Source organism: Panulirus ornatus, chromosome 20 (genome assembly GCF_036320965.1).
Source record: "Panulirus ornatus isolate Po-2019 chromosome 20, ASM3632096v1, whole genome shotgun sequence".
Lineage (NCBI taxonomy): Eukaryota > Metazoa > Arthropoda > Malacostraca > Decapoda > Palinuridae > Panulirus > Panulirus ornatus.
In genome coordinates this window covers 75,987,247-76,001,870 of record NC_092243.1, presented here as the reverse complement: position 1 = coordinate 76,001,870, position 14,624 = coordinate 75,987,247, and the positions used below count along the sequence as shown (strand labels likewise).

Sequence of the window (14,624 nt, the reverse complement as noted above, 5' to 3'; positions counted from 1 at the left end):
AGTTTCTTGGGATTGGGCAGTGTTGATTACAGTGTCTTATCTATTGGGCACAGATGGCGCCATCTGTGGGACCAAAGGTATTTGATACAATCCTTTATTTCTGGTAGTCACTATAGCACAGAGCATCTAATACCTTTTTGGGTATAACTTGATGGTTAGTTACTAAATCTTTTTGGCTTAAAAGTACCATATAGTTATTATGAACATTAATAACCTTTTGCTGTATAATAATAAAGGTGACTGAGACGGCTCTTCACCATGGCATTATAAACAAAACATCAAATGATGCTGACTATATCAGTCGGCCATCAACTCCATACCATAGTGGAACCAACTCTGGGGAAATATTACTCCGCTCCAGGCCGGCAGCTGAGTAAGAGTCTTCACTGACCCACACTGTAAGCTTGCCTAAAAGCAGAAAGTCATACACCATGGCTGACCCCCACCACACAGCTGATCGAGCGAATGGGTCACCTCATTTATCCTATACATTATTACAGCTGGTTCCCCACGCGAATGATGTAGGTAGGGTTAGAGGTGTATAGTATACCTTCCACTGAGGTAGTAGCTTGTTTCTATTTGCAGGAAGGAACACTAGACCTTGATCTCCAGTTTGTAACTTCACAACTTCGTCTCCCCCCCCCCACACACACCTTTTTATAGGAGTTTTACCTCTAACCTTCTTTTATGTGATGCTTTATAATCTTCATTTTACAATTCTTATAACTTTTTACCTTAAATTAAGCTCCTAGCCACAAAGAATTTCATTTTGAATCATGTTTACAATTTGACAATAAAGACATCTTATCTTGTTCTTTCAGAAGCTCTTCCTTGCAATGGTTGTGACTGCTGGAGCTGACGATGGTTCTTGGTCGTCCCCCAGCTCACGAAGAACTTATCTAGAGTCTTTTCACTAACCTTCCATGCAGTAAGTAACACGAATACCGCCTTCCAGTGTTTTGCCGAAGCCCTGTCGGTCAATATAGAGAAAACGGTATTGCACTATTTGACCTCAGACTATAGTCAAGAAGGACTTTTAATAATCAAACGACATCAATTCGACACCAAAGTAAGGATGATCATCACTTGAGCTCCAAGTAGGATCATGAAACATTTATACAATAATACATTTTATTTTACATGTATATCATAAGCTGGTCAAAGAAGAGGATGCAGAGTTCACAAAAGATCCAGGGAGTGTGGGCTTCAGTGACTGAAATATGTCATAGGTTATGTGATATTTATGAGTTTCATTTCTTGTTTGATACCACTGGCTTTTCATAGTTTTGTAGAGTTGCTTTTCATAGTGTACTTTTATTTACATAGAGGGAGCCTTCGAGGTGATGGAGACACAACAGTCATGTGAGTAAATTTATGTTAAGAATGATAGGATGTATATTTTAGTTTTACCTATAACTTGTTAAGTAGTATTTTACTGTAGCTAAGAAGTGTTACGTTCTTGTTTCTAGACTTTACCTTAGGTTCAAGCTGAGTCAAAGCTTGGAAGGCAGCAGCCAAGTGTGTCTATATCACCAAAGGTCACATATTGAGAAAAGTGTTCACATGGTTAGGACGATATAATGAATTATTAATCTGTTTACATGGTATGTGAAGTTTACAAGTTGTCCAGCTATGTTGGTTCCATTGGACGCAACTGGTTCCAGGCAGATTTGCATCTAAACTGCTTTATGTTTGTTCGACTTTTCCTTAAAGCTAAGGACATGTAATCCATGTCCAGAGTGGTGTAATTAAGGTTAAGTCGTTAAGTTGTGAGACAAAGGAATCAGTCATAACACGATCATCATCATCTGCTTCTAGATTATAACCTTAAGAAGGAAAAAATAGGATTGCTAAGTATTCCATTCTAAGCCAGAGTTTTTTGTTTTTTTGTTCATTATTGCGTGTTGATAAGTGAATTGATTCATTATTTTACTTGCTACGTTTCTTGTCATTTTATAGAAATCATCTGTATAAAGAAATATCGACTTTCAGTGACATATATATATATATATATATTTTTTTTTTCTTATTATACACTGTCGCTGTCTCCCGCGTTTGCGAGGTAGCGCAAGGAAACAGACGAAAGAAATGGCCCAACCCCCCCCCCCCCTACACATGTATATACATACGTCCACACACGCAAATATACATACCTACACAGCTTTCCAAGGTTTACCCCAGACGCTTCACATGCCTTGATTCAATCCACTGACAGCACGTCAACCCCGGTATACCACATCGCTCCAATTCACTCTATTCCTTGCCCTCCTTTCACCCTCCTGCATGTTCAGGCCCCGATCACACAAAATCTTTTTCACTCCATCTTTCCACCTCCAATTTGGTCTCCCTCTTCTCCTCGTTCCCTCCACCTCCGACACATATATCCTCTTGGTCAATCTTTCCTCACTCATTCTCTCCATGTGCCCAAACCACTTCAAAACACCTCCTCTGCTCTCTCAACCACGCTCTTTTTATTTCCACACATCTCTCTTACCCTTACGTTACTCACTCGATCAAACCACCTCACACCACACATTGTCCTCAAACATCTCATTTCCAGCACATCCATCCTCCTGCGCACAACTCTATCCATAGCCCACGCCTCGCAACCATACAACATTGTTGGAACCACTATTCCTTCAAACATACCCATTTTTGCTTTCCGAGATAATGTTCTCGACTTCCACACATTCTTCAAGGCCCCCAGAATTTTCGCCCCCTCCCCCACCCTATGATCCACTTCCGCTTCCATGGTTCCATCCGCTGCCAGATCCACTCCCAGATATCTAAAACACTTCACTTCCTCCAGTTTTTCTCCATTCAAACTCACCTCCCAATTGACTTGACCCTCAACCCTACTGTACCTAATAACCTTGCTCTTATTCACATTTACTCTTAACTTTCTTCTTCCACACACTTTACCAAACTCAGTGTGTGTGTGTGTGTGTGTGTGTGTGTGTGTGTGTGTGTGTGTGCAACCCTCTCTCTGGACGGAGAGTCCACACACCCATACACACGGCAGAACTGTGACGTTGATGTGATAAAGTAAGAAAGGATTATGTTTGTCAGTCATGCGTTAGTCACATAATGAGTTAGTTACTCGTACACGGACGCCCCCACAAACGTTTATGAGTGACCCAACGAGCTATTATGAGTTACTGTAAACCCATGTATGTGTGAGATATCTTATCAGTGATACTATAGTCGTACATTACATTGCGTCATCGAGTTAGTTATGTAAGATTTTAATCAAAGAGTTTCTTACTTAAATGATTGTAGGTTTTGTCTGAAGGTGAGAAAGTGTGTATATAATTTTCGTGAAGTCGGTAGTTAGTGGGATCAAAATATGATGTACAGATTATGATATCCACAAAGCCAATATATTTCCTATATTTTGAGTTGGGTAGAATCTCAATGTCTGTCTTTTTCAGTCAGGATATGTTTTCAGTGACGTTACATTGATAACCCCAAAGTAGACAAGTTATGTCGGAAGGGAAGGTCAGTGATAAAGCAGTCGACTGTTAGTATAATAGTTTTTGGAGGATGAACATAAGAGCATAAGAACTGAGGACACTGCAAGAAGCATAGCTATTGGCCCATGTTAGGCAGGTCCTGAGTCTGTCCACCCTACAACCAGCCTCCTGAACCCATCAACACATCCAACCTTCGTTTAAAGCTACCTAAAGGCCCACGAAATTTCCACTACTGTACTTGGCAACTTGTCCCATCGTATAAGAGAGTCTTTATATGAGCGGCAAAGTCACTTTCTTATTCATTTTCAATCAGCGTCTCATTCACTTTGCATATTGAAATAATCCAATAGTCAACAGCGAAAGGAAATTAATCCACATTATAATCTTAGTAGTGTTACTCCAGTCTATGTGTTAATCCAGTCACTCAATCGTCACTTTATGAATTCAAGTTTAATGAATATATGTTGATGAAGGGGCTGGATTCTTGCGTGAGGGGCTCAGTGTTGTATTATCAACGGATAGAGTCAGTCCCACGCCCTCTGGCTGGGGTGTTGAAATACCATCTGCTGAAGTAATGTGTCGGTATTTTTCGTCGAGTGAGATATAGTTGTTCATGGATGAAATTTGAGTGATTCAGTGTATCAAGGGTTTGATGAAGATCAACAAAAAATTCAGTGGGATAATCGCCGTTGTGTTGACGCTGTTTGATACAAAATTCAGTGGGATAATTGCCGTTGTGTTGACGCTGAGTTTGACGCAAGATTGAACTGGTTCTAAGATCCAGAATGTTGTCCTGGATGAAAAGGCGTCAAGCCATCCTTCCTGGACCGAGCATTTCCAAGTATCCTCGCCGGCAGTGACCACTTCAACACTGGTCTGTATTTGCTGAGGTTATGAGACTTGTCGCCCCCTCGTGTCCTGTGATGTCACGTTATTTATCTCATCTACAACTTCATTTCATCAAGGCTCATTGAATTTTTCTCCCCATTGGTTTTTATTATTATCATTGCTGCTACATTGTTGTCCTCTACGCTCCATAAGTATAATGTATAGGAAATGTGTACATTGAGATTGTTGCTGATATCAGTGTGTCTCGCATTTCTTAAGACAGCTTTGTTCTTACTGAAGCCAAGACATTGTTGAATTTGGAGGCCACATTGTAGTCATGATAAGTAATAAGTAATCTTTTCTTGGTTGATCAGACATTATTATTGTTGGCACCAGTGATCTGTGTTATGATACAACAAGCGTCCCTCATGTTACATAGTTGAATCTGTAGTTATATTATGTAGCGTTAGACTGCCTCGTTGAACGTAGAATGGAAGAGTAAGAGTCTTGTATAGATTTATAATAGGCACCCCAAATGAAATTTCTTCTACATCCATGTTCTTTGTTCATTGAACTTAGTCCCTCACAGGGCCATGGGGGACTGAATCATTCAGTGACGGTAGGTTTCGTTACGTCTCATGCAATTAGTTAATTGTATTTACAGTTATATTGACGTGGGCGTTGACGTCACGGGAAGTAAATGATGATCATCCCTAATGCTAAATGCGTATTTGCTTATCGTAGAGTCATAACGAAATCTAGATTTCAAGTCATTTGCCAGGAGAAACGAGTCGTTCGAAAAATCTGTCATATGAACGACAGGATGTGGTCATTTGTTCTCATTTTCTGTGTATCATTTGACTGTTCCTTCTAAACTGTGCGTATGTAGAGGCAGCACATACGACTCTGATTATTTTAGGTATAATTGTGTACCATGATCACTACACTTCATCATATGATAATGAGATATTTGGCAACAATTCTGGATTATGGAGTATATCAAATTCAGTAATGATTATGCTGAACTTAACATCAGAAAAAGTTATTCACATTTTGAGTTATGACGCATTTGACGCTATGCCTAAGAGTACGGAGCAGTTATCAAAAAAACTTAGGGCTAAGGATCACTCAAAACTAAGCAAAACTGAAATTTTACGGAATATGAAAGACTTTAACGAGGTGAAGGATGTATACATGGTAGTGGATGAAAGTGAAAAACTTAGACATACATGTAGACCAGAGGTTTGAGCCACAGGTTGACCAGGGAATGTTGGACTGTGATCAAAGTCTGTACACCATACAGAAGGGTGTGTGGAACCTCATTGGTAGCCTCGTCTGTGGAGACTTTGACACTCACTTTGGTGAATGGAGCAGAGGACGATGACCAGTACCATATTATCTGTGGAGAACTTAGACTGCTGACATTAGATCTGCACTGTTGACAGTGACACATACAAAATACATAGAACACAATATTAAACGTCATCTGTGGAACACATTACACAATACTAATCTGTGTAACATAGAACATAATACTAAACGTAATCTGGAACATAGAACACAAAGTATCATCAATGATATACAATGGAACAATGAATATGGTGTATGTAGACTGTGTTGCTCAAGATGGTCTTCACAGACGACCCCAACACCAAACGGCTCAAGAATGATGCTCATAACCTCAACATAAAACGCCTGGACGTCCTCACTACAGCAGACATCTACTGATGACTTGAAACTGTCCAACATGATCACTGAGCTTCAGATCACACATACTGAACACTGACTCCCGGGCATAAACCAAAGACTCACAACTATAAACCAAAGACTCGCAGCTTTAAACCATAAGAGATACGCTCAATGAAGGTTATCGTGATGGAGATCAGAAGGCAGGTGAAGGGGGACTGGATGTTAATGCCAGGTGTTGAGTTCAGCAGAAGACATCAGTCTGAGCAGCAGAGTCACACGGCAGAGTAACAAGATACAGGGAAAGTTCTCTCAAGACCGATGGATCAAGTATAGTCTACCATTTCCTCACAATTTCACTGGATCAGAGGCAACCAAGATCCTCAGTGATACACAACCAACTTATTAGATGAATAACACAATCTCGCAAGTAAATGGGACTCTACCTCACAGGTAAAAGGGCCAGACGTTAACCAAAGATATATGACCAGTAGATCAGGTTGAAGAGGATAACGAGGACGATGAGGCTCAGACGAGAGGCACTAATGAGTCTTTTGGTCGTCTTGTTGATGTTTGTGTAACTCTTGTTGCTGGGGGAGGTCGGGCTTTCTGGGGAGAACGGCAGCACCTTCGTCGGAACGGGGAGGGAAGAGGCGGCCAGCCCGGGGATGGCGTCCCCTAGGGAGTTGTCGATGATGGCGTGGAAGATGATGATAATGAAGCTCATCACGATGCAGAAGAGGAGCCACACGTCCACCATCTTGAAGTACGAGGTCTTGGGCAGCGACGCGGAGACCTGGTGGTGAGGGAGAGAATGACTGACCCACCAGTTGTAGCTGGAAGGGGCGTGAGGGAGGATGAGCAACCCAGAGGGTGAGGAGAGGGACTGAGGTGCCCAGAGGAAGGAAAGGGGTGAAACCCGTGTGGAAAATGTGTAATGAATGAGCAAGTGACGAATACGAGGAGAGAGAGAGAGAGAGAGAGAGAGAGATTCATTAGTGACTTTATAGATCAGTCAGGACGAGAGACGAGTTTGTGGTTGGTTCCTCTGTTCATATTACGAAAAGAGAGCGTGGGTTAGATGCATTCAGTTATCTGGTGGCACAACGGGATACTTGATAAGCGTGTGAATAATACTGATATTATATTTACCACTGAGGGTAACGTGGGTAATTCTTAACATCATTGAATCAATACATCATCACCGAATAGACGATTTTCCAGCGTACACACTATATAACAGTGACGGGGGGGGGATTGATGTAGTGTCTTGCTCCTTGTTAGCTCGTGTTAGTCCTGTGCTGATCCTGCCATTATTACTGACATCAGTTTTGCTAGAAAATTAAAGATAATCTTCTTATGAAAATGATAACAGGACTAGTTTTTAGTCCCTACCCAGTACAAACACTAGATGCTGAAAGATATTATGACCAGCTGCTGGAAGTCTGTGATGAACTCTGATGACAGTGAGAAGGATAAACCACACAGGTATCAATGTAAGGTGAAGCTCATTCCACAAACTCCGGGCGCAGCCCCGACTCGGGTTGACTCTGTAGTGCCCTAATGTACGGAAATCAGTTGACAAACCTACCCACGGCGAAAAGAGATTTAACACCCACTAGAAATGACAATCTCGATGATAATGTTCAAGACAGAGATAAAGATAATTTGACACACGGGATCACCAACTTCTGAGGTCACTGTTTATGTTGGTCAACACGAGTTACCAGATTTTTAGACCAGTAAATTGTAATGATCTTCACATTGATCTTGACGAGCAAATGTGAGTTGACGTGGTTGAGGAAAGCAGCAACAGTCATCAGTTGAAGAACAGACGCTTAATGCATCTCGTCATATCCACGATTGACCTAATTTGCGTCTCCTTAATCACAATGACAGTTTGTAAGTCTTGCTCTTTGGAGCATTGACATGTCTTTCCACTCTCACCACACGAAGTTATGAGTGTTGATTCTCCCCCACAACCACTGTGGTTTATTGCTGTTTCAATTCCTTTCTATTTATGCCAAATGTTATGATGATTAATGCTTGGGTTGTATTGTTCAAAACATTGATACAATAGACAATACCCAAGTGTACATCTGAGATTGTATAAGACAGTGGTTATCTATACATATGTGTATAGATGATTTATACTGAGAAATAAGAGGTTACATAAAAGACCATAATTATCAGGCTTATATACGAAGCTGGTGGCTAGCTGCACGTCTGGGAGGAGATTAACTATCCCTGTATCAAAGATGATTACACTTAAGATAGTGGCCATATATGCCTTATAGGCAGGCTTTATATTATAGAGTATAGTATGTATACATGGTAATGGCTGACTTTACATCACTTTGTAAGGTATTAATCAAATGTATGAGTTTGTTTTAAAGGTATGGCCAGCTAGTATGTGAGGTAGTTACACATTTGAGGTTGTATGTCGTGATACGAGAGGTCGTATATAAGCACGGCACTAACTGATTGAGTGCAATGTTCACCTCTGTTCTTCCTAATTCTTACTGCGGTGAACACTTAACCAAATTCACTCAACCAAAAATGGAAATGAAATGATTATGTCACATTCTCATAGGTTATTACGTTTGACCATACTGGCTAATGGTGGTTGGTTTAGGTCAAAGTAAAGTAACATTTCCCGTGCAGTGTTCCCCCTCACACCTGGAGAGGCGGCGCCTCACACACACACACACACACACACACACACACACACACACACAAAGACACATATGACTTCCACCACACATATTGGTCTCCTTCACCTGTGTGAACAGTGTAGCCATCACGAGCAGCGAGGTCAGAGTTGTCATGACCCGAACCTCGAAGATGTGTGGACGGAAGAAGAGGCTCACGTAGCTGATCACGAGCAGGATCAGGGAGGGTGTATAGATGTTCAGGATGGCATAACCCGCTCTCCGCTGCAGGGGGATCCGAACCCTCATCTCGCTGAACTCTTGGCTGTTGTCGTACAATAGTCTGGGTTGCTTAAGCTGCAGAAAAGGCAGGAAAAATTTTAAGATTTGACTATAAGATGACACTGAATAAACCCATTGCAACATACCTCATGTACCTCCTTGATAACAATCAACCACGAACCTGATACTCCAGTAGAAGTTCACTCCCATAGTAGGCAGCGGAGGTGGCCGCATCGTCGAACATGAGGTAGTTCTTAGAGGCCGAGAGCATCGGAGGTGCATGTCACAGTGCTGCTCGTCGAACGGGTACAGCACCAAGTTGAAGTCACAGACGAAGGTGGTGCTGTACTTCCTCGTGATGGTCAAGGGGTTCTCTTCCCCAGGGAACAGCTCCACTAGCAGAAGAATTATGAAAGGTCCGAGTGAAGATCAACTGGTAACATCATTTCAGAGTGAAGATGTTCTTTGTGTTTTGTAATCCACTAAGAAAGATCTCTAAGAGCAAAATTCATACTACATACTGAAATGTGAAACCCACGTGAATAAGAGAACATCTACCCAGCTATAAACCAGGAGAAGATTATTCAAGAGTGGCCAGTGAAAGGTGAGGGACGGAGGGGACCAGTCAACTGGGAAATCTTACAAGTGAAATGTACTGTGAAAACGAGTCGCAAGCGGCCCCTCATACGCTACCTCATCCAGACTAAGGTCCGGGACAAGGTGCAGGCCCATTACACAAGACATTTGCGAGGCATTTGAACTTAATGTGTTAGTCCGTCACTCTGCGTCACACACAACCCATCAGACAAGCCATCCATTGCTTATATCTGTGAAGGGACATTGTACCCGAAGAACCTTTCATATTATGCATAGTATACGGAGTCCTACCTTCCCCGGGGGCGCTGTTGTCCCTTCCTGAAGGTGGCTGCAGCCGCTGGAGGTGCAGCGATGCCTCTACATCCACCGTTGTGTGCTGGTGTCCCTCCGTGTTGATGAATCCGACGATGGGCGACCACAGCTCCATCATGCTATTGAGGGGCACCTTGTTGAGGCTGTCGTTAGTCTTCAGGTTGCGGAAGGTGAGGCGGTTGTCGAACCAAGTCATCTGCATCTGGTATGACAGCTGCATCGTCATTTCTGTCGTGTAGACAGTAATGGACTCGATACTCATCTGTAGCATTACTGGTAAACTCAAGGCGTCTCTTTTATTACCGAGTCTGGGTGGCAGGTCATTCTTGTAGTCTTCGGGTTTGCCGATAAGTTGACAGTCAGCCTCGTCGCTCCGGTCAAGACAGTCGTACTTGAGGTCGCAGCGATTCTCGAGGGGGATACATGTGGCATCATCACAAGTGTAGCTGTCTGATGGACATGGGGTCAAGACCAAGGTTCGTGTACCTTCTAACTGGTCACAAACTGGTGTCTCAAGATGCCAGACGCGACGTCCCATGGGCATGTCATGAGGAGCATTGACATCTAGTCTAGCCATAGTCTCGTTTTTCCTCACACTGACCCACAGCCATTCCTCGCCCTCTTTGCGGATATGGTACTCACCGTATCCTTTGAACATAAGACCTCCCAGCTCCTCCTGGTAGGCGATAAAGTAGACGTTACGGAGCTCTGCTTCACAGGTCCCCAGGAGAGAGAAAATCTGGAGCTCGGGAAACTCACACACAGCACACTTAAGGTTAGTGAGGCAGTTTACATCTGCCACGCCTCTGGGTTCAATCTGGACGCAGTCCTCGTAGAATATACCATTGGGTTCGCCGTCCTTCCAGGCAGGAGTTGGAGCGATGGCGTTGTCGTAGTGAGTGACCCAGGTGCCCTGGTCCTGGGCGTCAGTTATGGCAACCCAGAATCTTTTCCTGCATAAGATATTCTCGTCGGGCCAAGCCTGAGCTGAGAGGTGATATATTCTATGCACATCATCCATGGTAATCGGGAGAGGCAGGTGAGCACCCAGAGCCTCACAGATATAGAATCCAAAGGTATACGGCGTTTTCGGGAACCAAAAGTATGTGGAGTCTGAAGTCTTCTGGCAGAAGTACTGGAGAGGGACGTGGTACTCCGTGAGGTTGGAGAGCTTCCACCCGCCCTGCCAGGAGACGTAGTTACCCTGAGGGTCGATTCTGGCAGGCAGCCATCTCGGCTATCGTCTCCTCGCTCAGCACATAGTCCCAGACGTTGACCTGCGGACATAAGGTAATTGCATGACAGGTTCAGTGAAGACGATTATGTAAAAATGCCTGATGCTCTTTGCAAATTCCCATAAGCCTATGTGTTGTGATTCTAAATCATATATTCATTGTCTAACTAACCTTACCTATCTATGACGCCACATGATAGCTGTTACAACACACACACACACACACACACACACACACACACACACACACTCAGCTGATTATAGAACTTGATTACAATATTGTATTGTAATCACGACCTTCCTTTGAAATATATTGATAATCATACCTCGCGGCTTTTTCGTGTACATGAATAAGGCATTTAGAATCGCGAATGATTTACTATTTTTCCCACTGTTGTATAACGAAAGTATACGAGACGACTGTATACACACGTTTTTGTGCCAGCGTCGAGGACATAGGTGCCATGTTTACTAATTCATCGCATTGAATCATTTTGTTTATTGCTTATATGGACAGCTGGTAACACCTTCTGTTCTCTGACATCTTATAGATAATGGTTGTGTCAGGTCCATGGTTCACTCATCGAAGTATAAAGCTCCTCTTCAGCACAACTACTTTGTGGAAAAAATTATTATTTCGGAAAAAGAAAATAGCTGGACAAACGCCGTCGTTATCGGCAGAATAACGGACTGAGTACAAAGAAATGGTTTTGCCCTTTAGATTGATAAACACAAAATTTTTTTTTAACAAAACCCAATACTTGACGTTTTATGGTGTTCTGAAATCATATTTCCAGTGTAATGAACTAAAAAAAAATGATCTCATACCGGATTCTCTATACCCGTCGCAAAATATGTCAAATATGAGATGTTAAACCTTTGAAATGTTTGCGGCGAGTGAAAATGCGTAGGAAAGGTTAAGAAGCATCATTACATCATAGTCTAGAAATTTCATACACTTTTGTTTATAGATAAGACACATTAATCTCTGAGTAATGACAATAAGGTTCAGGGCTTACTGTACCAAACTGTGTTCACTCTTGAATATGAAGTTGAAAATCTCTTAGGTAGTCATTAAGTCTATCCTAAAACCCCAGAAATCCTGAGATGCCAGAATTTTCCCCGTTACTCTGACAAGACCCTTGAGGAACTAAGCTTCGTCACAGCTTTCAAGAGAACTAAGCTTCCGCCAGAGGAAGAAAGCATACTTTTTATGAAAGTTTAACGACAAACTATACATCATATCTGACGGTAATATTTCTTAAAAAACAACATCCGATAGCGTGGGTTGGAGGACAGGTAGGAGAAAAACTCAGAATTAATGTTGAAGTAGCTGAGACCAAGATTTAAGTGTTTAAAGTGCTTAAGTGTTTAAAGAAAAATGAAGTTATCTTTTTATTCTTTTTGAGAAGTAAGCTTTATCAGTCTTTTGAGCGAGCTCATGAAACTTGATTCACCCGAAGAAAAGTGTTTTGACAGAATTTCAACACTGCCAGAACCCTAAGAACTAGGATCGTTTTCTCGCATGCTCACAGAGACTGCTGTTTGCAGTACTCCAACCAGACCTAGGCTTATCATTTCAGTCCCCTTAAAATCCATTCCAGAACACACGGAATTTCTACAACTCATGCAGAACCTCTGCAGAACTTTAACTATTTTAAGAGAAAAAAAAATCTAAAAGATTACAAAAGCTTTCGTAAAAATATACTAACTCAAGATTTTGATTTAAAAGTAGGATTACATACATACGATTTGAGAACCATTCCCAGCCTTACGCCCTACATCATTCTACAGTCTCGTAAAGAAAGCGCTTTGACATTTAGTTTAGGAACGACTGACCACAGTGACTTTGGGATGAGCACCAAGTATCCCTCACCTGTGATAGGTTGCCGCTGAAGCTCCTCTGGACTTCTATGTGCTGGCCGAGCAAAGCGTAGTCGCCGTAGACTGGCCGACCCACGTCGTAGGTCAGCTCGTAGACCAGCTCCCCGTCAACGAAGGTGTTGTATAGGTGCTCCAGGTGGTCGTAGGTGAAGCATATGTGATACCACCTGAGGCAGGTGATGCCGAAGAAGTGGGAGGAAGAACGGAGGATACATAGAATGAAGGTATGGGACAAATGTGAGGATGTAAAGAAAGAGAAACAAGAGAAAGAAAAAAAGGCAGTGAAAACTAAAGCGTTCCGCCGTAAGCAGTTATCATAAAAGACTCTCAGAGAAGAGTCAGTACTCACCTGTAGGCTCTCAACGTAGTCTTGAGCAGCTGGAACTGCCAACGGTGGGCGATCACAGGCCTCACACGATCCAACCACAGCTCTGTCGGAAACGGTCGAAAATCAAGAGTGCATCTCTATTTTTCGTTCCTAGATTTTTGTGCATTTTGTCTTCTGTAGTTCAGTCTCATAAACTTGCCTTTCATAAGTTCCTACTCTGGATGCTTGATGCTCCGTTCTTTATCCTAGGCTTGGCCTGTTTTACACTAGGCTCTGTGTTCAGCCTAGCTTGGCCCATTCAGCACAAGTCCTGTGCATTAGCCTAGTTGCTAACCCATTTAGCTCAGGTCCTGTGCCGCATCCTAGCTTGGCTCAGCTCCTTAGTGACTCACTATATATATAAAACGTCCTATTCCTCCTCTTCTGCATCTCTAACACTACAGCCTTTGGCTCTGACCCTCGTATACTCACGCTCTGGCCTATATATCATCCATAGCCAATATGCCCATAATTCACTGGTCCCCCTCGAGCACTAAGTCCCTCTCCAGAGTTTATCAAACATCTCTGACCAACAGTCGAGACCGGACTTGTCTCTCCCTCCAAGTCAGGCCACCACCCCACTACCCACACATCGCCACAGTTGCCCACACGTGCCAAAGAGACTTTACCAAGGATTTCCGACAAACATCTTGATGTTCATACAGATGAAGAGATGTATGAGTTGATTCAAAGAACAGATTAATTCTGTCTAGAAATGAGAACCAAACAAGAGGGTTGAAGAGGATCCAGTGTACAGTTAAAACTAACTTGAATGACTAAGAAAATAGGTAACTAAGTCGCCACAAACAAAACTAATAAAAACAAAGAAAGTAATGAACATCGTCAATAATTAGAAGGAATGTGAGAATATAAAAAGGTAACACCTTAACATAAAAACGTTTGCTTACATGTTAAAATTATTCCCAAAGATTTTTCAAATGTAAGATGTTAGAAAATGAATGTTAAAGATGCAATAGCAACACCAAGAAATGCACTAGGGTAAACAAACGATGACGAAAGAGAGAGAGAGAGAGAGAGAGAGAGAGAGAGAGAGAGAGAGAGAGAGAGAGAGAGAGAGAGAGAGAGAGAATAAAAAATAAAAATCTTCTGTACATAACGAAATTCATTCATTTTTGTGATTACGCTAGAAAAAGATTTATGCCTATCTTAACCACAATTTCTTTTGCTGAGCATTACGTGTTGGAAATTCAAGGAGTAGAAATTGATAACCGCGATATTCTGAATTATTCATATACTATGCAAACTGAACTAAAACTTACAATTTGATAAGGTATTCATAACCTTTGATT

At 42.2% G+C, this 14,624-nt stretch overlaps 1 protein-coding gene across 1 annotated transcript; it reads right to left on the bottom strand.

Moving 5' to 3' along the window:
- Positions 1–40: 40 nt before the first annotated feature.
- On the bottom strand, positions 41–13,573 carry LOC139755762 (uncharacterized). Its single transcript, XM_071674388.1, is given in 14 exon segments — positions 41–63; positions 919–970; positions 1,477–1,524; positions 5,659–5,787; positions 6,049–6,115; positions 6,476–6,783; positions 8,768–8,995; positions 9,102–9,193; positions 9,196–9,315; positions 9,809–11,042; positions 11,044–11,106; positions 12,940–13,114; positions 13,297–13,378; positions 13,492–13,573. Coding segments are annotated over 14 exon segments (2,703 nt in total).
- Positions 13,574–14,624: the final 1,051 nt, after the last annotated feature.